General features: G+C 51.3%; 2 protein-coding genes and 1 long non-coding RNA gene across 7 annotated transcripts in view; 1 reads left to right on the top strand and 2 right to left on the bottom strand.

Moving 5' to 3' along the window:
* Nucleotides 1-7,890: 7,890 nt before the first annotated feature.
* Nucleotides 7,891-10,922, bottom strand: LOC120409297. The gene is made up of 3 exons (XR_005601240.1): nucleotides 10,658-10,922; nucleotides 8,658-8,790; nucleotides 7,891-8,185 (listed from the first exon to the last, which is right to left on the bottom strand). It is a non-coding gene; the product is annotated as an uncharacterized LOC120409297 (long non-coding RNA).
* A 129-nt stretch (nucleotides 10,923-11,051) lies between these two features.
* On the top strand, nucleotides 11,052-23,239 carry GMPPB (GDP-mannose pyrophosphorylase B). Of its 2 annotated transcripts, none has more exons than XM_039547083.1 (9): nucleotides 11,052-11,379; nucleotides 11,462-11,542; nucleotides 11,750-11,798; nucleotides 13,247-13,389; nucleotides 14,683-14,841; nucleotides 15,275-15,353; nucleotides 15,622-15,749; nucleotides 21,958-22,140; nucleotides 22,755-23,239. In XM_039547083.1, the coding sequence occupies exons 1-9, from the start codon at nucleotides 11,251-11,253 to the stop codon at nucleotides 22,884-22,886; spliced, it is 1,083 nt and encodes a 360-aa protein (XP_039403017.1). In that variant the 5' UTR covers nucleotides 11,052-11,250; the 3' UTR covers nucleotides 22,887-23,239. The 2 variants fall into 2 exon arrangements, with proteins under 2 accessions (XP_039403017.1, XP_039403016.1); XM_039547082.1 differs by having other exon boundaries at nucleotides 15,595-15,749.
* A 168-nt stretch (nucleotides 23,240-23,407) lies between these two features.
* Nucleotides 23,408-25,051, bottom strand: part of RNF123 (ring finger protein 123) — a 155,721-nt gene continuing 154,077 nt past the window's right edge. For all 4 annotated transcript variants that reach the window (XM_039547076.1, XM_039547079.1, XM_039547077.1 and 1 more), the window contains exons 38-39: nucleotides 24,779-24,864; nucleotides 23,408-24,406 (exon numbers count right to left, since the gene is read on the bottom strand). In XM_039547076.1, the coding sequence (XP_039403010.1) occupies nucleotides 24,307-24,406; nucleotides 24,779-24,864 (186 nt within the window). In that variant the 3' untranslated portion in view covers nucleotides 23,408-24,306. The remainder of the gene's footprint in view (nucleotides 24,407-24,778; nucleotides 24,865-25,051) is intronic.

The following is a 25,051-nucleotide window of genomic DNA, read 5'->3' as shown; positions in this document are numbered from 1 at the left end:
TGTTCTAACAAACTGCCACCTGGCAATGTCCTGGTCTCAACAGCTCTGCTATCCCTGGCATTGGTGCTGCATCTTCATGTAAAGAGACGCAGTTACTTTCCAAAAACTTATCAGAAATAGCATCCTGAAAAAGCGGGACCTGTATTGGGGTACCCTCCATCACCTCTCCAGGAAGTCGGTCACACAGTTCCCTCTCAAACACTGGGTCATGGGCTGAGTGCCTGGGTGCACAGATGCTGACTCAGCCACTCTGTCCTGGGCATCGTCTCATTCCTGTACCCCCACTATTCCTTCCCCAGTTTCCTCCTCTAGGCCTCCTCCTAAGACGCATTTCTCTGTGCTCCCTTGTTCAGCTGAAAAACTCTGTCAGCTAACTGGGACAGTTTCTTTAATCACTGACAACCCCTCTCCTGCCCCTGTGCCTTAGGGCATGTTGCCTTCTGCTGAAAGGAGCTAGTCTCAGCCCCTCCCACACTTGGAAGCACACTGCTTCTCTGTGTTACAGAATCACAGGAATCCTCACCTACCTCAGTGGTTTCTGAGGTTCCCTGCCCCTTCTCTGGGCCACGTTTCTCTATGCTCCTTAGAGCCAGTTTTATCTCTGGTTCAGCTGTGACCTGCTGGCAGCTAACAACCTGGACAGTCCTCTCCCTGGCAGGCATTACACCCCCATCCCTGATGTGGTGCTGCCTCTAGCTGCAATGCAGGAGTTGGGCTCAACCACCCTCCCACCCAGGAGTGGCGCCACGGTTTTTGCCGCCCTAGGAGGCAGCACTCATCCTCTGAGCATTCGGCGGTGGGGGTCCTTCCGCTCCACGTCTTCGGGGCACTTGGGCGGTGGGCCCCGGAGCTAGTGAAAGTCCTGCCGCCGAATTTCCGCTGAAGACCTGGAGCGGAAGGACCCCTGCCGCCGAATTTCCATCAAGGGTGGCAAAATACCGCCCCCCAAATCCTGCCGCCCTAGGCGACCGCCTAGCCTAGGGTCACCTAGTGGAAGCGTCGGCCCTGCTCCCACCTGGAAGCATTTGGCTTCCCCCTGCTGCAGAAGAATCAAGGAGACTCTCTCCCATTCTCTCAGCAGTTCTTGAGACCTTACCCTTTCCCTCGGGGGTCCCGGCATAGAACTCCCTCCTGCTGCAGGCAAATACTTTAACCTGAGCTACATGGAAAAAATCATTACCAAGGAGCAGGTCGACTAGGAGGTGTTCCATTACCCCCCCAGTCAAAAAACTTTCCAAACCTTCCCACACCACATGGATTTGAGCTAGTGGCATGAGGAATCTGCTTTCACCCACCCCACAATCTCTGCCATTTGGCCAGGTAGCATACTGGCCTTTGGGACCACACTCTGCTTAACCAGAGAGATCTGGGCCCCTGTATCCCTCTGCCCCAAGTATTCCCTGCCATTAATTTGGATGACCTTAACATGCTCCATATCTGGTTCTGCAGAGGCTAATCGCACAAAACCAATATGATAGGTTTCGATTGCTTGGGGGGTTTCTGTGCTGAGGACAGCAGAACTAACATGAGCTGTTGGATGCCTGCTTCCTCCTAGCACAGGGCATTTATTCCTCAGGTGATAAGTGGAATTATACTGATAGCACCTTTTGGGCTCTTCTGCTTTTACAGGGGATTTGGGACAGGAGTTACCAGTAGAGGGATGGTTTTGGGTAAGAGCATGTTTAGGCTCCCAACCCCCTTCTCTCTTCTCAGGGGCAAAATGGGATCTTCCCTTCCCAGCAGTTTTAAACCCCTCTTTCTGTGGCCTGCCCTCAATAGACGCCTGAGTCTTTTCAGAGCCATCAGCTAAAAAGAACCATCTCATCCACAGTCTTTACATCTTTGTCCCACAGACACTGCTTTACTTCAGCCTTCTTACATATGCTTAAGAAATGCTCTTAAGCAACAAGATCAAGCATTTCTTCAAAACTTGCCACCTCTTTACCCCTCACCCATTTTCCCAACAAATATTTCATTTTGTTTACATATTCCCCATTACTCATCTCAATAACCCTTTTAAGATTCCTAAATTTAATTCTATATGATTGGGGGTAATCTGAAAACTTTGCAGAACAGTATCTTTAAGTTGACAATAGTCTAAAGCATCTTCAATAGGCATTCCATTGAATACATTTCAAGCTTTACCAGTTAATTTTGCAATCAGGGTAAGAACTCTCTTATCATCAGTCTATCAGCCAAGTCTAGTCTAGATCCCACTGCAATGCCTTCCCAGCCTCAGTGATATTCAATACCATCTCTGTCAGTAACTTCTGGGTCATAGAACTAAGGGTGGAAATTACATGTAACTCAGCAACTCCAGCCTGTACTGAAGATAGCTGAGCTTCAAAAATAAGACTAGTGGCCTTTTCTAGTTGCCCCAATTTCTTATCATGTTCTTGGCCTGGAAGAATAGTCCAAATGGCTACTACACTATTGGCCAGATGAAATAACCCAGCCCACAGGGATCTGGTCAATTCCCTTTTTGTCCAGAGGAAATAACCCAGGCCTTTTTGTTGTGCTAATCTAATGGTAGCCCCTTGTGAGCAATCTGGGTATGTAGAAAACTGGATAAGGGCAATGTCAGGTAAAATCCAATTAGGGAGGGCAATACATACTGAAGGATTTATCCAGAACACAGGGCGCAGCCTGTAGAATAAACCCCAAAATCCAATTAATACCACAGTCCCAAGCATGGGTCCCACAAAGTTCTTCCTGCCAGTATGTAATTCTTTGTTTCTTCACCAGGGTCAGTTCTCAGTGTCCTTTTCAGTCAGGAATTCCTGGACTTTGGCAATGTCAGTGGAGTGAGTGTGTCTTCTTCTTTCCCAAAACAATCGAGGTTTAGCATCCTACAGGGGAGAGGTTTCCAGCACATATCACCCTGTAATAGCTGTGCTCTTTTCTAGAACAGTCTAAAGGCACAGTTGGTCTGTCAGTGGTCAAGGGAGCTTTTTCCCTGCTGTCCAGAAGCACAGTAGAACTAGAAGAAAGAATAGGCTAATCATCAATAGGAAAATTCTTCTGATGTGGAGGGGTCTTTCTTGCAGTGAGAATCCTGGGTCCAAGCAGTCAGTTTGTGGCACTGCACAGCGGTGTCGGTAGTCAGCAGGACTGGGAAAGGGCCTTTCCAGCATGGAGCCAAGGCAGTCTTTCGCTGATGGATCTTTATGTAGACCCAGGCTCCTGGTTCCAACGAGTGGCAAGGTTGCACAGGATCCTTTGGTAGTGCTTCCATCACCTGTGTATAAAAAGACTTAACACATTTCATTAGTGCCTGACAATATTTAAGCATTATGTTATCCAGCAAATGAATGTCCATCTGAGCTGGGGTCAGTGGGGGTGCAGTTGGTAGTCAGCATTGGGTGTCCTGTCAAATTTCATGAGGGCTGAGTCCAGTCGTTCGATTGGGAATGGCTCTCATACACCTCAGTGCCAAAAGAAGGGCATCCGGCCACCTTAAGTGTGTCTCAGCACAAATCTGGCCAGTTTATTCTGTAAAATCCTGTTCTGGCGTTCCACTGTCCCAGCAGTGGGTGGTGAGGGCAGTGAGTTGCACATAACTCCTTCACAATCGGTCCAGTAAAAATGAATTCCACGATCACTGTTGATACCCACAGGGATGGCAAAACGTGGCACAAAATCTTTAAGCAAAATGTCACAACAGTCCTGACACCTGCTTTCCTGCAGGGAAAAGCTTTAACCCAATTGGTAAATACATCAACTAAAACAAATACATATCCATAACCACAACATGTAGACATCGAAATAAAATCAATCTGAATATTTACAAAAGGTCCCCAAGGAGGAGAGTGGGCTGGCCGCTGCACACCAATCTCGTGTAACTGCAGCAAACATTTCCCCCCCCCCCCTTCCCTTGGTAGGCAGCCAAGCGGTGTCCTTGACTGGGGCCAGCGCATGTTAGCCATTCTCTACTTGGCTTTTTTTTCATTTAACCTACAAAGGAAACTTTTACTCTTCAATTATACACCTTTTTCATACCATGAACACATAAACAGTACTGTTATACAGTACAGAAGTATTATCATTCAATGTATGCCACATATACCCTTTCACTAAAATAACCTTTTTACAGAACTTTGGAAGAACAAGCCAGGACAAGCACACCCACTTTGAGAAGTTCACTTAATATAACTTCTAGTCCAATAGCTATCCACCATCCCCAGCCCTCTGGCTAAAAGTCTGAGGTAGCCAGAAGGATCCCTCGTACAATATGGGGAGTGGGTTAACTTTTCATGTCCTTGCTTCCAAAGACTGTCAGTATGCAAATTCTAACAACAATTCTCAATTAAAAGATTTGGCCAATGTAGTTTCTTTCTCTTACTTAAGAAAATGTATTAGACTTTAGTATATCACATTTTTCTGATATAACTAAACACTGTGTACTCTAAGTTGAACAAAACAAGTATCTGCATTGCAATGCAACATTTTCGCTTGATGTCAAATCAGACCATCTCATGAAAATATTAAACACAACAATTTTTTTGCAAAACACCACAAAACAGAACATAGAACACACAACATAATTGTGACTGCCAGTAAATCATAGTATGTTGAATGCTGTGTAGCTGGCATTAATGTTCTTTGATTATCTGAAAGACAAAAAACAGAGGTCCACCTCTTCGGGGCAGTTAAATACTTAAAATATACAAATACTCTTGTTGATTCTAGGCAAAACAGAGGAATTACCCCATATTTTCTCGTATGTGCTTCTTAGACAGCCCTGGTTCAGCGGCCTCTACCTTATCAGTTAGTTAATTTGCATTAACACAGATGCTCTCTGGCTTGCTTTTTATTTCTTTTAACTCCTGCTTTTAAACACGGAAAGAAAACATCACCACTTATAGTGCCTGTAGGGCCTAATACAATGTCATTACATAGCACTGTATACATTCTTCAACTGATTTAACAAAATTGTTCATAGCCAAATGAGTGCAATCTAATAATTTCTTTGCCTGAATTCATTCACAAACATATCAAAGACACCAAAAAACTGTTCTCTTCAGCTTTTTCACAAAGTTCAAGTGCTGTTCCCCCCAGCAAACACAGAGTCAATTTTTCATTTTCCCTTAAAAATCAATTGCTTTTTCCTTCCAACAGCCACTTTACCGATGCAAATCACCATTCCAAATATCCTTCTGAGTATTTGAAATCCTCATGCTTATATTCACTTACTCCTTCTTTCCACTACACCCTCAAAAGTTTCCAACCTGTTTTCCAAACACTCTGTCTGTTGCCCTCCTGCTTGGGCCCGATCCTTTTTTCCTCACTGAATCGTCCCGTCCATGGACACTAGCTTGTTCCACAACCAGTTCTTAGCTAGGAGGGTGGGCTACTCAACTAGCCCCCACCCTTCTGGTCTTGTCCCCAAAACATTTCTACTCACAAGACTACCTGAGTCCTTCCTAGTAAGGCTTGCCATCTGGGCAAAAATACATGGCCATTCACTTAACACATAATCCAAACCCCTTTGGGGGCATACCCAGAGACCCACCCATTTGTCTGCTGACACTTAAACAGAAAAGAAAATTACACAAAAAACAAAGAAAATTACAGTCTAAGCCAAATTTTTCTACTTCTATTATATTGTCCGCTACGGGGGGGCGGGACTGTAAAATTTCAGGACAACCTCAGAGCTTCATCGCACACATGGCTTCCACCCTGAGGAATTATGAACGAGAAGTTCAGTTCCGCTCACACACCTAACGCCCAAATGAACAGAGCAGAAAAACATCAGTAACCGGTTAAACAAAACAGAGCCAAAGCTAAATAGTGCACCAAAACCAAATAGTGTTTCCTTATTCTATTAGAGCTCACCTATAATCATGCTATTCTTAACACAAAACACCAACAGTACCAAACAAAGCAAACATAAACTAACAAGGGTAAAACAGATAGATGGTGTAAATTCTGCAATTGCTCACCAAACTGTGACAAATTCCTATTACTAATTTATCCCTCATGTCAGGTGATCAAACTGACAGAGCATACAATCAAATTTTAAAGCTTCATTAAAATAATAAAACAACAATGGAGAGTGTTGGGAATGCTCCCACATCACTCGGGAAAAATATGAATGCCCCAAGCCTTAAGCCACTTTAATACTTACACATATCCAGACTGGCATGTCTGTGTATAATGTTCAGAGAAGGGAAATAGGTGGACGGGAGATTATCCTGTATACAGCTTGTCCAGCATTTCCAACATGCTGCCACTCTTGGGATGGCTGTTCTTTTACACCCTGGAATCTCCTGCGGCGTCTCTTTCAGAGATTCCAGTTCAGGTCAGCTGCCTGTCCGGCTTCAGGGTTGCAAAAACTGTTGGATCTCACTGAACCGTTAAGCTTTGCAAATGCAATCTCAGTTTTGTAACTTATACTGCTTTTTGTTTGCCTCTCTTTATTTTCCACAACCAGCTGGGGCTGAAGCAGTTTTACTTAGCACTTAGCATAGACCGCACTAATTCATGACCTTGAAGACAAAACAACTTCTCCCTTATCTCAGGGCTAAGCCGAATTTCAAATTAACCTGCCTTAGACAAATTGCTCACACTGTAACAGAGGTTTTTCTTTGTGATTAAAGCTCCACTGAGATATATGATCTTATCTAGATTGAAGGTACCTTCTAATGGGCATTGTTTAAATGAATTTTCACGCGTATACAGTTTCCAATCATTTAAATACCTGCAGGTTTTAGGACCATAATGTACGTACATGTAATATGCTGGGGCACCCTTAGGGGGTAAGGTGGAATATTTAGACTGTCCCTTACCCATTTTCCACTCACACAGGAGAGACTCACAAGGAAAGGGGAGGGAAGATGGGTTCACACACTCCTAGACCTAGGCAGCTTCCTCGCCGGACTATGCCAGGCTGAGTCAGCCCACCGTGGGTCGGCTCTCCTAAAGATCCACTAGTTACTGGGTTAGCCCGGTAACAGCCACTCACACTGGTGTACACACACACACCAAGGCCTCTTTTTCTTCCTTTTTCTTTTTCTTTCTTTTTTTTTAACCCTTTTTCAACCTTTTTATCTTTTTTTTTTTTTTTTTAAACCATGATGCATCTTTACCTGGTCCGGACCAATACCATGAGGCGGTATGACAACCCCTCTTGAGGCGGTAAAAACCCCTCAGCACCGGTGCATTCTAATGCATTTACCTATGCATTACCTTATGCATTACCTTATGCATTTCCTTGGCCAACTCAGCAGTTCCCAGTACTGCAATAAACTAACCTTATTGGGGCCTCTCCCCAATACCACTTTGCATCTGATCCTGCTGCACAGTCAATAAGTTCAGATGGCGTGAGCCCAACAGAGAGACAGACGTCCTCACGGAAAGTCCTCCTCCGATACCCCAATAGAGATTTCAAAAGGTCTCATACCTCTCATGTGGCGCCATGGGGTTCGAAGGGGAATGATCCGTAGTAGTTGTCTGTGGGTCCGTGGGCGTTGCCATCCCGGACGAGCCCCCAAATTGTTGAAGAAAAACTCAGTTCTCACTTTTTGTTTGGATGCAGCAAAATCAAATACTTTATTATTTCTCCAGTAATTACCATGGAGGGAGAGAGTGCCATAGGACACAGGGTCCTGGACAGGTCTCTCAACTGGTAAACAATCACAGCAAGCCTTTATACCTTTTACAGACAATTTCTAACAATAATACAGACAGTAAAAAGCAACAACTACATTTTGTTTATACATAGCAAAAAGGCTTATCTTATTAGAAAAACAAGACTGCAAGACTGCACATTGCAAGGTCGTAATAACTTTCACACAATTCACTCTGTCTTACATTATCTTGCTTCCTCACGTCACCAGGGTCACAGTTAACCTAACTCATGCTAACTAACATTCATTAAGATCTCTTCAAAACCTTGTTAATTATTTACTGGCTTCCACAAGGGATTTCATGTATTACAGTCTTTCAAAGGTAGTCAGATATTCAGCAATTTCATCGTCCTCACTGTATGCAGGACATAAGTGTTCCCATTTGTGGATTTTGAGAGTGATGGAAGTCGTTGGGGCCAGGGGGTTCTGGTTCTGCTTCTTTAATAGGTCCAGCTGGTTTTTTCTTTCTCTCTTTCTTCTCTCTCTTTTTCTTCTGTAACCCTTCTGCGAGGCCGAGTTGACAGCAGCAAGGGCCGGGTTCAGCACATAGGGGTTCCCTTTCAACAATACAATGCAAAACCGGCTCAAGCCCCCACCCAGTGACCTGGGAAAATTACACAGACACCCCTGGGCGCCTCAGAGAGGCAATACTTCCCCTCTCGCAAGCACAGAGTCTCAGTGTAGCAAAAATCTTTAATAACATGAGATTTAAACACAACATTAAATTGGGAAAACACCATAACTAGGGTTCATAAACACAAACCATGAACCCAAAGACCCACCCCCAAGCAGATTGGACCGTGTCCCTTCCCTTTGGTTCTTGAGTCCAATAACCCAATGTCACCCCTCCACAGTTTCTGTCCCTGGTCAGTGAAGCCCCAGAGTGGTTCTTCAGTCCAGCAACCTAAAGTCACCCCTCCCTCAGTTTCTGCCCTTAGTCAATGCAGCCCCCCTCAAAGTTCAGAAGTTCCTCCGCCAAGTCTACCTCCCAGCATAGGCGGAACGGGGATAGGTATGGGGGCACCTTACGTGCTCCGCTGCTCGTGTTGATGGTCAATTGCCATGCCTCTGCGTGGGGTTCTGCTGCAGTCTTCACCCCGAGCTGCTTCTCTCCACCAGCTGTCCCGTTAGCCACTCACCAATATATCTTCAGGCTCTCCCCCTACTTAACACAATGCTCAGTGATTTCAGCTCTTAGTAACTTTAGCTCTTTAGTGATTTCAGCTCTTGAGTGATTTCAGCTGGGAGTAGGGGAGCCTCAGTGCTAGTGTACCACTAGCTCAAAGTAGGTCTAATGCTTAGACCTGGGTATTGTGATTTCAGCTTGCAGCATGTAACAAGACTCCTAATGGAGTCAAAATTAGCTCTGTTATTACACAGTGGAGAGAGGAGGAGTCAAAGTGGTGTTTAGGGCCCTCCGAAGGGGTCTACATTACCAGGTACAAATACCTGTCCCCAGCTACTTGGTTGAGAGCAAGTCCCTCCATCATAAAGTGCCAAATACAGTTCTACTGTCCTTCTCACAGCAGTCAGTGACCATTTGGGCCAGCAGTCCCATCAGGCAACTAGAATGATTAGGGGTTTGGAGAGGGTCCCATATGAGGAGAGATTAAAGAGGCTAGGACTTTTCAGCTTGGAAAAGAGGAGACTAAGGGGGGATATGGTAGGGATAGGATACAGAGGGACCTAGACAAATTAGAGGATTGAGCCAAAAGAAATATGATGAGGTTCAACAAGGACAAGTGCAGAGTCCTGCACTTAGGATGGAAGAATCCCATGCACTGCTACAGACTAGGGACTGAATGGCTGGGCAGCAGTTCTGCAGAAAAGGACCTAGGGGTTACGGTGGACGAAAAGCTGAATATGAGTCAACAGTGTGCCCTTGTTGCCAAGAAGGCTAATGGCATTTTGGGTTGTATAAGTAGGGGCATTTCCAGCAGATCGAGGGATGTGATCATTCCCCTCTATTCAGCACTGGTGAGGCCTCATTTGGAGTACTGTGTCCAGTTTTGGGCCCCACACTACAAGAAGGACGTGGATAAATTGAAGAGAGTCCAGCGGAGGGCAACAAAAATGATTAGGGGGCTGGAGCACATGACTTATGAGGAGAGGCTGAGGGAACTGGGATTGTTTAGCCTGCAGAAGAGAAGAATGAGGGGGGATTTGATAGCTGCTTTCAACTACCTGAAAGTGGGTTCCAAAGAGGATGGATCTAGACTGTTCTCAGTGGTAGAAGATGACAGAACAAGGAGTAATGGTCTCAAGTTGCAGAGGGGGATGTTTAGGTTGGACATTAGGAAAAACTTTTTCACTAGTAGGGTGGTGAAGAACTGGAATGGGTTACCTAGGGAGGTGGTGGAATCTCCTTCCTTAGAGGTTTTTAAGGTCAGGCTTGACAAAGCCCTGGCTGGGATGATTTAGTTGGGTTTGGTCCTGCTTTGAGCAGGGGGTTGAACTAGATGTCCTCCTGAGGTCCCTTCCAACCCTGAGATTCTATGATTCTATGATAGAGGTATATACAATGAGTGATGTGCAGAAAGTAGATAATGAAAAGTTATTTACTTATTCCCATAATACAAGAACTAGGGGCCACCAAATGAAATGAATGGGCAGCAGGTCTAAAACAAATAAAAGGAAGTTCTTCACACAGTGCACAGTCAACTTGTGGAACTCCTTGCCTGAGGAGGTTGTGAAGGCTAGGACTATAACAGTGTTTAAAAGAGAACTGGATAAATTCATGGTGGTGAAGTCCATGAATGGCTATTAGCCAGGATGGATAACGAATGGTGTCCCTTAGCCTCTGTTTGTCAGAGGATGGAGATGGATGGCAGGATAGAGATCACTTGATGATAACCTGTTCTGTTCATTCCCTCTGGGGCACCTGGCATTGGCCACTGGCAGTAGACAGGATACTGGGTTAGATAGACCTTTGGTCTCAGCCAGTCCATCCGCTCTTACGTTCAGGCTAGGCAGGGTGGCTGTGCACACACAAATGAGATCAGCCCCTAAAGTCCTTTTCCACAGCTCACCACCAGATGTCAGGATACAGCCTGTTCTGACTCTACTTAGGCTTCCATAGCGCCTGTGTGCAGCCTCCTCGCTAGCCCTGCCCTGGCACAGCCACCCTGGGCTAGAAACACCTCACCTCCTCCGCCCTACCCTGGCACACTGCCCCCGGCCGGAGCTGCCTGGCGGGGTGCCGCGTGCCCTAGCTACGAGCAGCTCGCGACACCGCTCTGACGGAACCAGCCCGCACCACTACGCGAGGGGCGGGATTTGCCCTGGCTCCTGAGACGTGAGTGTTCCTGCGCCAGACCGTCGCCCCGCGCGCGAGAGTCGCTGCTGTGACGTCTGCGGTTACTATGGCACTGCCGTTGCGTGCTGCGTGATTGGCCGACAGGGTAGAGAGACACGTCTGCGGCTGGGATTGGTGCGCGGCCCGGCCTGGGCTTCCCCCGCCTGAGGGGCGCGGCGGAGCCGGACAGGTGGCGAGGCCGGTGAACGAGCGCGGGCTGGGCCGGGGTGACGGTCGGACAGGGGGCGGGACCCGGAAAGGGGGCGGAGCGGGCCCTGCCCCCTCGCGCGCCAGCCTGACGTGGCGGCTCCCTCCCCGCAAAGGGCGATGAAGGCGCTGATCCTGGTGGGTGGCTACGGCACCCGGCTGCGGCCGCTGACGCTCAGCACCCCGAAGCCGCTGGTGGAGTTCTGCAACAAGCCCATACTGCTGCACCAGCTGGAGGCTCTGCGCCAGGTAGGGCCGGGCCCGGGCCCCGAACCCCGCCCCGGCGGATCCCAGGCCCCCGCCGCTGACGCGCTTTCCCCTTCCCCGGCAGGCGGGCGTCGATCACGTGATCCTGGCTGTCAGCTACATGTCGGAGGTGCTGGAGGGGTCGATGCGGGAGCAGGAGCAGCGGGTGAGGCTGGGGGCGCAGGGAGCTACCGGGTCACAGCGCGGGGCGTGGGCGGGGCGGGGCGGGGCTGGGGAGGAGGAGGGCTATGTGGGGAGGGGAGGGCTATGTGGGAGGGGCAGGGGGTTGGGCAGAGTAGCGTGGCGTTGGGGGCAGCGAATGGCCATTGGTGCAATGCATCTTCCTGACCTTGGATTCTGTTACCTTTCTCAGCTGGGCATTCGCATCTCCCTGTCCCATGAAAAGGAGCCACTGGGCACAGGTGAGTCTGTGCCCATTCCACATGCTCAATGGGGCCCCCTGCAGGGTCGGCCAAGGGGCCCAACTACCTCATGGGCGGCAAGTTATATACCCATGTGGTGCCCGGGCACCAGCAATATTCAGAGCCCAGGGGCCCAGCTCCACCAATGTTTGGGGCTGGGTGCCCCCCCCGTGTCTCCCCCAACTGTCCCCCAGCTCCCCCTTGTTGGCCCCGTGCATGTCCCTGGGCCCCGGAGAGAGCAGAGTGTCCCTGCCTCTTCCGTGTAGCTTGCCTCCCTGCAGCAACTGCTGCCGCATGGGTCATAGAATCATAGAATATCAGGATTGGACGGGACCTCAGGAGGTCATCTAGTCCAACCCCCTGCTCAAAGCAGGACCAATTCCCAACTAAATCATCCCAGCCAGGATTTTGTCAAGCCTGTCCTAGTGACCCCATCTCAACTGCCAGGGCAGACTGACTCTGAGCCTTCCCTTCCCCCTCAGACCCTTCCCTTTTCTGGTGGGACCCTCCACCAGCAGAGCACTCCCTCCCCCACCCGCAATCACTGCTCCTGCTCCAGGCTGGGCAAGGTGGCATCCCCATCCCCCACCCCCAGTGAGGCTACAATCAGGGGCAACAGCATGGGAGGAGGCGCACGCAGCACCCCCCGGCACCCACCATGGGGGAGGCGAGGGAGATTCCTGGACCTGAAAGGGGCCCTAGGAGCACATGCAGTGACAGTGGTGGGGGTGAGTGTGCTGCTGGAGGAGGGCAGGAAAAGGGGGCCCCTCCCCCAGAGCTCACTGCTGCCGGCAGGGAAAGGGCTGGGGGGAGTCCTCCTCTCTGACCCCTGTCCCGGAGCAGCCTGCCTGCACCCCAAACTCATCCCCAGCCCTGCCCCACCCCAGAGCCCTCGCCCCCTACACCCCTACCCTCTCCCTGAGCCCCTCCCACACCCCAAACCCCTCATCCCCAGCCCTCATCCCCCTGCACCCCAATCCTCTGCCATAGCCCTGAGCCCCCTCCTGCATCATGAACCCCACAGCCCTCACCCCACACCCCAACCCTCTGCCATAGCCCTGAGCACGCTCCCACACTCCAAACCTCTCACCCCCAGCCCCACCCCTGCACCTCCTCCCTCCCCAAGCCTGTACACCCTCCCTCCACACCTCCTCCCATCCCCAAACTCCCTCCCAGAGCCTTGGGCAGGTGGGGGGTGGAGTTTTGGGGGGCAGATTCTGGGCACCACCAAAATTTCTACAAACCTGCCACCCATGGCTCATGCAGTTTACAGGGACGGAGTGAGGCTTCTCATTCGAACGCTACCCGTTTGCATAAAACTGAAGCTAAGTGGCTGGCTCAGCACAGGGTAGAGCCAGAGCTTGCTGGCAGCTGTTGTATCCACCTTGGGGAGCAGTGGGTGGCCTTGCCCCTCTGCCAGCTCTCTCTGAGCCGTGTTCCCTTCACAGCGGGGCCCCTGGCGCTGGCCCGGGAGCTGCTGACTGAGAGTTCGGAGCCTTTCTTCGTCCTAAATAGCGACGTGATCTGCGACTTCCCCTTCACAGACATGGTGCGCTTCCACAAGCACCACGGCAAGGAGGGCTCCATCGTGGTGAGTGCCCAGGGCTGGATCCAGGGGGTCGGCACAGGACTGGCTCCTGCCACCCCCTACTGACTTGGCGTACCATTCTGCACTTGTTCCTGGGTTTTTAGGAGCACAGCCAGGAGCGCTGGATCCTGTGTAAAAATGGAGGGCCATGCCCCCCAACCCCACTCCCTGGCATGGCTTGAAGCTGGAGCCGGGCCAGGATAAGAGCTGCCCAGGCTGCTGTGGGGATCCCAGGACCCTCCACCTGCCCTGGGTGGGGGGGCCAGGGTGCCCAAGAGCAACCCCCAGCCTGTGTTCCTGCCCCTAGAAGTGTGCCACCCAGACTAGATGGAGGGTCTGGGGTATCCCACAATTGCCTAGGCTCTCTGGGCAGCTATTACCATGGCCATGCTTCTGGCCTAGCCAGGGGGTGGGGCCTCAGAAGGAAGAGGAGGAGCAGGGGGCAGGGCTTCTTGGTGAAATGTGAGGGGCTAAGGCCCACCTCAGTTCCCCCCTGGGAAGAGGCTGGTGCTACTGGCAAGGACAACGCTTCGTGGTCGGGGGACTGATCACCTTATCAGCCCCCCGGGGCATGAAGCACAGCCCTGCCGCTGCCTTTATGACCCTTCCCTAGGGGTGGCGAGTTGTATGGAGGGCCTGGCTCCACCAGTAGCTCACTGCTGCTGGCGGGGAGAGGGCTGGGGGGAAGTCCTCTCTGGTCCCCTGCCCTAGCCCTGGAGCAGCTTGCCTGCTGCATCCCAAACTCCTCATCCCTGGCCCAGCCCTGCACCCCAACCCTCTCTCCCAGCGTGGAGCCTGCACGCAGCACCCAACCCCCCTCCCAGAGCCTGCACCCAACACCCAAACCTCCTCCTGCACCCCCTTCTGCACCCCAGCCTCCTCCCCCAGCCCAAAGCCTGCCCCCAGCAGCCAAACTCCATCCTAGAGCCCGCACTCCTCCCGCACCCAAGCTTCTACCTAGAGCCTGCATCCCAAACCCTCTCCCAAAGCCTTAGGCAGGTGGGCGGGGCAGGGGGGGTGGACTTGGCCCCTTTCTGGGCACCACCAAAAATTATACAAACCTGCTGCCCCCGCCGCTCCCCCCCCCCCCCCTCCCCGCAAGTACAGCTGGTTGAAATTGTACTACTGGCTGTGCAATCCTGGCCAAGTCCTTTCCCCACTCCTCAGTTTCCCTGTCTGTAAAAAGGGGCAACAGCCCTGGCCCCTTTCCTGGCCAATGTAGTGCCTGGCAGAGCCCACCTGCTCTTCCCTCAGTCATTCCGCAGGGAGGTGCCTTGCAGTGACTTTGCCTTGCAGGTGACAAAGGTGGAGGAGCCCTCCAAGTACGGGGTGGTGGTGTGCGAAGCCGAGACAGGACGCATCCACCGCTTCGTGGAGAAACCCCAGGTGTTTGTCTCAAATAAGATAAATGCCGGCATGTACATCTTCAGCCCCAGCCTCCTGCACAGGATCCAGGTAGGGAGCTGGCCAGCTGTGGGCACAGCCTTCAGCAGGGAGAGTGATGGCTGGGAGTGGGAGGGAGGGATGCAGGCATGTCTCCTGGTCTGCACCCCCTTCCTCCCCGGGTTTGTGTGCATGTGTAGCAGAGGGCAGGTGGAGGCTGTGTTGGGCTGGGGTTTTTCCAGGAGACAGAGGAGGCTGTGGAAGGGGGGGGATTCCCAGCAGTTGGGGCACTGAGCCAGATCAGGTGGAGCCCAGGGGGATGAAGGCAGAGACCAGGCCCATCCAGGAGCACTTATGACCATCTGGAATCTCTAGGCTGCATGTAGATTTAACAGCCACGTGCTTGCAGGGCATTGTGGGAACTGGGAGGCTGTGTACTCTGGGTAAACGGGAGCACCAGGCTGGAGGAGATGCCCCTGACTGGGCCCTGTGTGTCTGTCTGTAGCTGCGGCCCACCTCCATAGAGAAGGAGATCTTCCCGGTGATGGCTCAGGATGCGGAGCTGTATGCCATGGAGCTGCAGGGTAAGGGACCCCGCTGAGACCCCTTCCCAGCCCCGGAGTAAAGGAGACATTCATCTCTTTTCCCACCCCCCACCCCCACCCCAGCACAAAGGAACTCTCCTGGCCCACATCTGTGTGCCTCTTGCGCCAGTGGCATCAAGTGGGTATATGAGCTGCCTTCTCTGGGCCCATCCAGAAGGATGGGGGGAATCTCCTGTGCTTATTGCGGGGGTTTGGCATGTTCCTGTTTCCCTCCCTGTAGGCTGTGAGTGCTGCTCTGTCCCTACAGGCTTCTGGATGGACATTGGGCAGCCCAAGGACTTTCTGACGGGCATGTGCATGTTCCTGCAGTCGCTGAGGGTCCAGCACCCAGAGAGGCTGCACACGGGCCCTGGCTTCGTGGGGAACGTGCTGGTGGTGAGTGCCTGTGCTCCTCCACCCAGCGGTGTGCTTGGGGTGCTGCTTCCATCCTGACATGGTTGGGTATAGATGCATCCCCAGTGTGACACCCCGTGGTGGGCTTGCAGTACTCTGGTCACCCTGCTGCTGGCCTCGCCCCGTTCCCTGGTTGCTGAGCCGGCTCATGTGGCTCCTGATGGTAGGGCTCTGTAGCGGGCCATGAGCTTTGGCTTGCTGAGCTCTGCTGCTGTCTGCTAGGAAATTCAGACCCAGAACACTAACTAGCACTGGCCTCCAACCTGTGCAGCCCATGTGGGACCCCAGCAGGCCTGCTATGGCCAGCCCAGCCAGGTCCCTCATCCCATTGGGCCTGGACCCTCCCAGACAGGGAGTGTGGGCTGCCTGGGCCCTGTCTGAGGAAGCTGAGACAGTGGTCTTGCTGTTCTGACAACAGCCTGGGCTAGTCCTGGCCAAGGGGCCATCTAGGCTCATGCTTTCCAGCCCAAAGAAAGGGGCTGGCTCTAATTCTCTGCCTTGCGCAGTGCCTGGGGCCCAGCCCACAGGGAGGCAGTGAAAAGAACAGAACATAAGAACGGCCACACTAGGTCAGACCAAAGGTCCAGCTACTCCACTGTCCTTTCTTCCGACAATGGCCAATGCCAGGTGCTTCAGAGAGGGTGAGCAGAAAAGGGCCATTATCAAGTGATCCATCCCCTGTTGTCCAGTCCCAGCTTCTGGCAGTCAGAGGCTAGGGACACCTGGTGCTTGGGTTGCATAACTGACCATCTTGGCTAATAGCCACTGATGGACTGATCTCATTCTTTTTTGGAACTCAGTTATAGTTTTGGCCTTGCCAGGGGGTGTTGTGAATGAGTTCCCCAGGTTGACTGTGCATTGTGTGAAGAATGTTTGTTTTAAACCTGCTGTCTATTCATTTCATTGGGTGACCCCTGATTCTGGTGTTATGTGAAGAGGTAAATAATACTTCCATATTCACCTATTCCACACCAGCCATGATTTTATAAACCTCCATCATATCATCCCTTAGAGGTCTCTTTTGCAAGCTGATCAGTCCTAGTCTTTTTAATCTTTCCTCCTATGGAAGCTGATCTATACCCCTAATAATTTTTGTTGCCCTTCTCTGAACCTTTTCCAATTCTAATATATCTTTTTTGAGATGGGGCAACCAGAATACACACACTGTTCAAAGTGTGGGCGTACCATGGCTTCATATAGTGGCATATATTTCTGTCATATTCTCTCTCCCTTTCCTAATGATTCCCAACATTCTGTTCACTTTCTTGACTGCTGGTGCACATTGAGTGGATGTTTTCAGAGAACTACCCACAGTTACTCCAATATCTCTTTCTTGAGTGGGAATAGCTAACTTAGATCCCATTATTTTGTATGTATAGTTGGGATTGTTTTCCAATGTGCATTACTTTGTATTTAGACTCATAGACTTTAAGGTCAGAAGGGACCATTATGATCATCTACTCTGACCTCCTGCACAATGCAGGCCACAGAATCTCACCCACCCACTCCTGTAACAAACCCCTAGCCTATGTTTGAGTTATTGAAGTCCTCAAATCGTGGTTTGAAGACCTCAAGCTGCAGAGAATCCTCCAGCAAGTGACCCGTGCCCCATGCTGCAGACGAAGGCGAAAAACCTCCAAGGCCTCTACCAATCTGCCCTGGAGGAAAATTCCTTCCCGAACCGAAATATGGCGATCAACATTTAATTTCATCTGCCATTTTGTTGCCCAGTCACCCAGTTGTAGGAGATCTCTTTGTAACGCTTCTCAGTCTGCTTTGTACTTAACTATCTTAAATTATTTTGCATCATCTACAAACTTTGCCTCCTCACTATTTACCCATTTTCCAGATCATTTACAAATATATTGAAGAGCACTGGTCCCAGTACAGATTTTCAGGGTACCCTGCTATTTACCTCTGCCCACTGTGAAAACTGACATTAATTCCTACTCTGTTTCCTGTTAACTAATTGGTGATCCATGAGGGCCTTCCCTCTTATCCCATGACAGCTTATTTTGCTTAAGAGCCTTTGGTGAGGGACCTTGTCAAAGGCTTTCTGAAAGTCCAAGTGCTCCTTTGGCACCTTGATGATCTAGTGGCCCCACTGATTGTTTGGAAGGCTTCCTGCTTCTGATGGACTTAAAGGATTTTTTTACTGGCAGTTTTTCTCTTTTGCTAATTACTCTTCAAATTATTTTTTCAGCTGTCTCATTCATTCATTCCTTCTTAAGCACCCGGCATTGGCCACTGTTTGCAGACAGGATACTGGGTTAAATGAACCGTTGGTCCAATTCAGTATGGCTGTTCTTATGTTAATTATAATTTTACATTTCACTTGCCAGAGTTTAGGCTCCTATTTGCCTCAGTAGGATTTGACTTCTAATTTATAAAGCATGCCTTTTACTCTGTTGGTTAGCCATGTAGTAATTTTTTGTTCCCCTTACTACAGTAACTCCTTGCTTAATGTTGTAGTTATGTTCCTGAAAAATGCAACTTTAAGTGAATCCAATTTCGTCATAAGAATTAATGTAAATAAGGGGGGTTAGGTTCCAGGGAAATTTTTTTTACCAGACAAAAAACTATCTATCCATCTCTCTCTCTCTCTCTCTCTCTCTCTATATATATATATATATACACACACACACACAGTATAAGTTTTAAACAAATTAATACTGTACACAGCAATGATGATTGTGAAGCTTGGTTGAGGTGGTGAAGTCAGAGGGTAGAAGAGAGTGGGATATTTCCCAGGGAATGCCTTGGTGCTAAATGATGAACTAGCATTCAGCCGAGCCCTCCAGGGTTAACACATTGTTGTTAATGTAGCCTCACACTCTACAAGGCACCACAGATGGAGGGAGGGGAGACAGCATGGCAGACAGACACATACCCTGTGTGTGGGAGAGAGAGATGTGCATTGCCTCTTTAAGTATGCTGACCCCACTCTAAGTACATTTCCTTTTTAAGTATATCAGCAAGTTGAGACAGCAGCTGTGGCCAGCAAGCTCTCTCCATCCTGTCCCCACCCTGCTCTATATGGAGAAGAGGTAAGCAGGGGGCAGGAGCAGGAGCAGGGGAACCCACTGCTGACATTAGCCTCAACCCACCCCCACACAGCAAGCAGTAGGCTCCCAGGAGCAGCTCCAAGGGAGGGCAGGAGCAGCACATGGCAGTGGGGAGAGGGACAGCTGAACTGCTGACAATTGGTAGCCTGCTGGGCGGCTGCTGCACAGGGAACTTAGGGGAGCTGATGGGGGGGGCTGCTAGTCCACCCTGGTTCCAAGCCCCCACCAGCTAGCTCCAATGGGCTGCTCTTTCTGCAAGCAGTGGACAAAGCAGGCGGCTTCCAAACAACATTATAAGGGACCATTGTGCAACTTTAAATGAGCATGTTCCCTAATTGATCAGCAACGAAACAATGTTAACCAGGATGACTTTAAGTGAGGAGTTACTGTATTTTTTTTTTTTGTGGTATACATTTACGCCTCTAATATGGTGTTTTAAAGCGTTTTCATGCAGTTTGCAGGCATTTTACTACTGAAACGATTAGTTTTAATTTCTGTTTAATTAGCTTCCTCATTTTTGTGTAATTCCCTTTTTTGAAGTTAAATGCTACTATGATGAGTTCCTTTTATTTCCCCCCCCCCCCCCCCCCCCGATGTTAAATTTAATTACATTATTGACACTCTCACCAAGCGGTTCAACTATATTCACTTCTAATCTCTATCAGCATTTCATAATCTCTGTCACTATCCTGGTCAGGTGGTATATTCCCACTGCTATACTCTTATTATTCAAACATGGAATTTCTATCCACAGCAGTTCTGTGGTGCTGTTTGATTAATTTAAGATTTTTACAAGTTTCACTCTGTTTTCTTTTACACTCCCCCACTAGCACGACCTGCTGTCATTACAACATATATATATATATATATATATATATATATATATATACACACACATATCCTGGTATTACTGTGTCCCATTATCATAATTTAACACTAGGCACTCAAGTTCTCTCATCTTAGTATTTAGACTTCTTGCATTTGTATACAAGCGCATATAAAACTGGTCAATATTTGGTTGTCTGCCTTTGTGATATAATTGAATGGGACTCTTTCATTTGACTGTTTCTCTTCAGTTCCTACTTGCACTTTATCAACTTTTGTCCTCGCCTCTTTACTAGGACATAGGGAATCCCCATTAGTAGATCCTCCCCTAAGGGATGTGTCTGCCCAAACCATGTCAGCTTTCCCTCAGCCCTTAGATTAAAAACTCCTTTGCAACCTTTCTAATTTGACATGCCCACAATCTGGTTCTGTTTGGGTTAGGTGGAGCCCCTCCTTCGAGTATTGGCTCCTTCTTTCCCTAATAAACCTAAGCCCCTCATCCAATGAGACCCTGCAGTTCTGCCTGTCTGGCCCTGCATGTGGAATTGGAAACATTTCAGTGTAACAGAGCACTTCCCTTTTCCTGGATTCTAGCCTCTTACCTAGCAGCCTACATTTGGCCTCCAGGATCTCATCTGCCTTGCCCTATGTCACTGGTACCTACATGTAGCATGACCACAAGCCCCTCCCAAGCACTGCACATACATCTGTCTTGAGAGCTGCAACCTTTGCACCTGGCAGGTAATTCACGATGTGCTTCTCACAAACCAAGCTGTTCTAATAATTGAATCCCCCATTACTATTACCTGTCTCTTCCTAATTAGTGGAGTCCCTTCCCCTGGAAGAGTGTCCTTGGTGTGAGATGAGGGTCCCAAGTAAGGGTTTATTGCCTTCCGCTCCAGCTTGATGCTCTCTTTCCCTGAGACCTTCATCCTCCTCAGAAGCCCAGAGGCTGTCAGACTAAGGGTGGGTCAGCTCTGCTGTGTCCCAGAAGGCTTGATGTTGTACTGTTCTATCTCCCTTAGCTCCATTGGTTCAGCCACTCCAGTCTCTGAGGGCCAGGAGCTGCTTGCAGCCATGTGCCCATGAGGCAGGTAATCATCCATCCTGCACTCAGTGCAGTAAACTGGAGAGCCCCCGCTCTGCTGCTGGACTTGTACTCTTGCCTGCAGTATTTGTACTCTTGGAGCCTGTGGTGGGAGAGGGGAGTCTTTCTTGACCTAACTTTAGAGAATAGAAAGTATATCTGGCTCTCTTGCTCACTCTCTTTGGAGCTGGCTTTTCTACCCGAGTGGCTCTGCCCTCTGGTTAAGGGTTCAGGACTTAGGGATCGAAGCTCTCAGCTAACCTCAGCACATGGTACCCAACCAGCCCACACTATACACTTCAGTCAAACAGGCCCATAGCAAGTACACGCCATACTCATCCCAAGGGTCAGGCAGAGCTCTGTGGAGTGCTAAAAAACTTGCAGTCTTGCTGGCTGAGCAGGTCCCAGAAAGGTGAGGGATGGGCATAGGGAGTAGCCCAAGAGCTGTGCTGTCACTGGGGTCCTGAGAAGGTCTCTGAGCATGGCTGAGCCCTGCAACTCCCCCAAAACAGTTTGCATGGGCTGAGCGAGGTGGGCTGGCCCCTTCTGAGGGTACAGGCTATTGAAAGCATCTGTAACAGCACTTCCCCCCCTTAGAGGTAGCTACCCCCTCTCATGCAGGACTCCGTGCCAAGGCGTGGTTATGTAGGGACAGGATGACCCTGGGATTGGCTACTGGGAAGGGGGGAGCCTGGGGTGGAGACTCCCCTCTCTCTCTTGCCTGCCTGCAACAGTGGGGGTTACAGTGAGCTCAGCAACTGACCTGAGGAGCAGGCCCTTGCTGGGCTACCAGGTCTGGCATCTGAGCCTAAGTACTGGCAGGTGCAGTATTTGGGAGTGGGGGTGCTGGCAGGCTCTCATCTCTATGGGAGAGCTATGGGGCCTCCTCCAGCAGAGCAGGCTGGGAGTGTGATTCCTTTGGGCTGGTATCTCCTAGCACAGGGCTGCCTTGAACCAGGGAGCTCCCTGCTGCTGGGTGAGGGTCCCCTATGCTGATAGAGAATCAGCCAGGACTTGGGTCCATGGCTCTCCTTGCTTAGCCATCTGCTCTGTTCTCAGAGGGCAGCTCCTTCAGCCATGCATCTGAAGCATACGTGCCAGCCCTGGCCAGACACCCCTAGCACCATGAGGGCTGGAGCAGTGGGGATTGGTGCCAGGGCAGGCAGCTGCCCATGTAGTGTGGGCCCACACCCACCTCGCTCTTCCTTTCCAGGACCCAAGTGCTCAGATCGGTGAGAACTGCACAATTGGCCCCAATGTCACCATTGGGGCTGAGGTGGTGGTGGAGGATGGGGTACGGATCAAGCGCTGCACCATCCTGAAAGGCTCCCGTATCCGCTCCCACGCCTGGCTAGAGTCCTGCATTGTTGGCTGGCTGTCATCTGTTGGCCAGTGGGTGAGTTACCTGGTAGGCTGGCACATGCCTTCAGTAGGGCCTAGCAGCCAAGGGGCTGGCTGTGTGTCTATCACAGACACTTGCTGGGTAGTTGACTCTACACATGGCTGCTGGTGCTCCCTGGTGAGTCATGGCTGTGACCAATTTTCTTTTGGGGGGCATTGGAGGGGGCTATGCTTGGCTGGCCTGGGGGGGGGGGGCAGGGCACACAGTGGCAACAAGGCCCATGACACAGTCCCTTCCTGCACAAGAACAGAGGTGGCAGCTGGAGTTTGTATCCTCGCCCCCACCTCTGGGGTGGAGAATCTGGCTTTAGGGCAGGCTGGAGTTAGAGAGACCAGATCCCAGTTCATCCCTCCTCTGGGAGCAGCTATGGGAGGGGCCAAGCTGCTCCTAGCCCTGAGAATAGGGGGCTGCTGTTGTGCCTGGCTGCAGTGGTGGTGGTGGGTCCCATCGCTCCTCCAGCCTATGGCCCCAGCTTGTTGTGGGGGGGGAGGGGCCCAAGCAGGAGCCAGGAGAGGTAGCTCAGAGTTGGGTGGCTGTGGAAGACATGCTGCCTTGGATGCAGGGAGCATGTGGTGGGGCCTGGCTGACAGATGGCCTGTCTCGGTTAGGTGCGGATGGAGAACGTGACAGTGCTGGGCGAGGATGTCATCGTCAATGATGAGCTCTATCTCAACGGGGCCAACGTGCTGCCACACAAGTCCATCGCAGAGTCGGTGCCAGAGCCTCGCATCATCATGTAGCAGCTGGGCTAGGCCAGCTCCCTTGCTACTGAACTGTTAACACTGTTTCTTGGAGCAGAGCCCTGCATTTTTGGGGCGGGGGGGGGGGGGGGGGAAGCATAGGAAATGGTTTTGCTGGCACAGCATCTCTGCCAGGGTGCCTGGGAGAGAGTCACAGCAGGGAGCAGTACTAGGCCTTCATGGGCTGCTGGGCTCTGAGGAGGCTGCTGGGGGGGGGCCTCCATGCTGGAGCAGCAGAAAGCAGGGGGCCACAGCTGCAACATGCCTGTCCTGGGTGCTAGTAGGAGCCTGGTGTGCCACTAAGGGCCAGGCCTACAGGGCCCCACCCAATACAATTACACTGTCTAAAAGCACTGAATGGCCTTATGTCACCTTCTTGCTGTGGCCAGTCCTGGGGCCCCTCCCCCCCAATACCACTCCTGTGTGTCTCTATCCCCCCTGAGGCAGCTGCCCTGGCACAGGTGCTCTTAGATCCACAGGCCTTGCGTTGTCATCTGTCGCACACACAAGATGCCACCCCATAAGGAAGAATAATTTAATGCTCTCGTGCAGAGAACTGACCCCAGCTGGGGCAGGTAACACAGCACCCAATGCACAGCACAGAGCATCCCACAGGGCTGGTCACAAATCACATGCTACTGCTAGTCCCACCCCACCTGCAGCAGAGCTCAAGCATTAGCCTCTCCCCTAGCTGAGAGACCCAGGCTAAGGATTCTGCACCAACCAGCAGGGACACCCACCTCCATTGCCAGCTACACATCCTCCTGCTGCTGCTGCAGGGTGAGGTGCCCCATACTTCTCCCCCACCAGGCTAAAGCTGGGGGGCTGAAGGGTGCCAGGTCCCAGCCAATTACAGCTCAGCAGAGAACTCAGCCACAAGGGCCCAGGCTTAGGCCTAGACCAAGCCAGGTGTGAACAACCTCTGCTTTCGGTCTAACTTGGCACAGAAGCAGTAGCTCTCCCCAGTCTGGCTGCCCGGTACCCAGAGCTTGGGCCAAAGCATGCCCCACCCCCAGTGAAGGGAAGCTGGCAGTGGCCTGACGCAGCGCACAAAGGCTCACCACATGAACAAATGCTCCATAGCAAATGGCAACAGCAACAGGACAGGCCCTGGGGTCAGCCAGGATCCTGCAGGCCGTTGCTGAGACTCCAATAGGTACATGCTGGCATTAGCCTCACAAGGGAAAGGCACTGCCCTTCAGCCCTTACTGCTCAGGCCTCCCCAGACCTGCTGAACAGGCTGAGCTCAGCCTTGGCTCAGACAGGGCAAGAGCAGCACCTCCACCATCTGCTGGTGTCCTTCACCCTTCTGAGCAAGTGGGCTGGGCTGTGGAAGGGCCCACAACTAACCAGAGCTGGGCCACCCCCTACTGGAGGCTGAGGGAAAGGAGCCTCAGGAGCCTGCAGGGTCAACCCCCTGCTAGGAGCTGGCTGGCTTGGTGAAGTCATCCACGCCTGTGATGGTGGCCTTGCAGAAGAAGCAGTCCTTGTTGTTCATCAGGTGCTGGTTGATGCAGGCTCTGAAAAGACAAAGCTTGTACCATGAGGGAGCTATGCCCAGGCTTGCACCCAGGCGAAGCACTTCCCTTGAGCAGTGGAGCCCACGGCTGCACCCCTGCTGTCACCCTGCAGCAAGGCCTGGAGCCCCAGTGTGGTGAGGGATGGGGCCTGGCCCTCTCCCCAGGGGAGCCCCTCCCAGCACATGCAAAAGGTCCAAGAGCTTCCATGGAGCATGAACCAGGTCCTTGGGCTCCAGACACAGTCTTTACCAGTGTAGGGGCTCAAGGGAAGCAGAGCTCTCCCTGGCTCCAAGCCTGTGGGGCTGAGCAGACTCCCTTGTTCCTGGCCCCCAGCAGGGAGTGAAGGGGCAGAGGGCCACTGCAGTTACTCACTTGCAGGACTTGTGGGAGCATGGCCTGAAGATGGCTGAGATAGGGTGTGCGTAGCAGATGGGGCACAGATCCTCCTCACTGGTGGGCTGCAAAGACAATCACCCGGCCTCGATTAGCAGCTGAAGGCACCCACACAAATTTGTTGCCATTTGGCTGCCTCCTGCCAGACAGCAGCACTGGGGGTGCTGCACCAAGCAGCCTGAGCCCAGCCCTCCTGTCCCTTGTAGCCCAGGCTGGCAGCTGCCCCTGGGTTGCTCAGGCTTGTGGCTGTGC

The sequence above is a fragment of the Mauremys reevesii genome, linkage group 7 (genome assembly GCF_016161935.1).
Source record: "Mauremys reevesii isolate NIE-2019 linkage group 7, ASM1616193v1, whole genome shotgun sequence".
Taxonomy (NCBI): Eukaryota; Metazoa; Chordata; order Testudines; family Geoemydidae; genus Mauremys; species Mauremys reevesii.
This window is presented reverse-complemented; position numbering and strand designations above follow the sequence as displayed.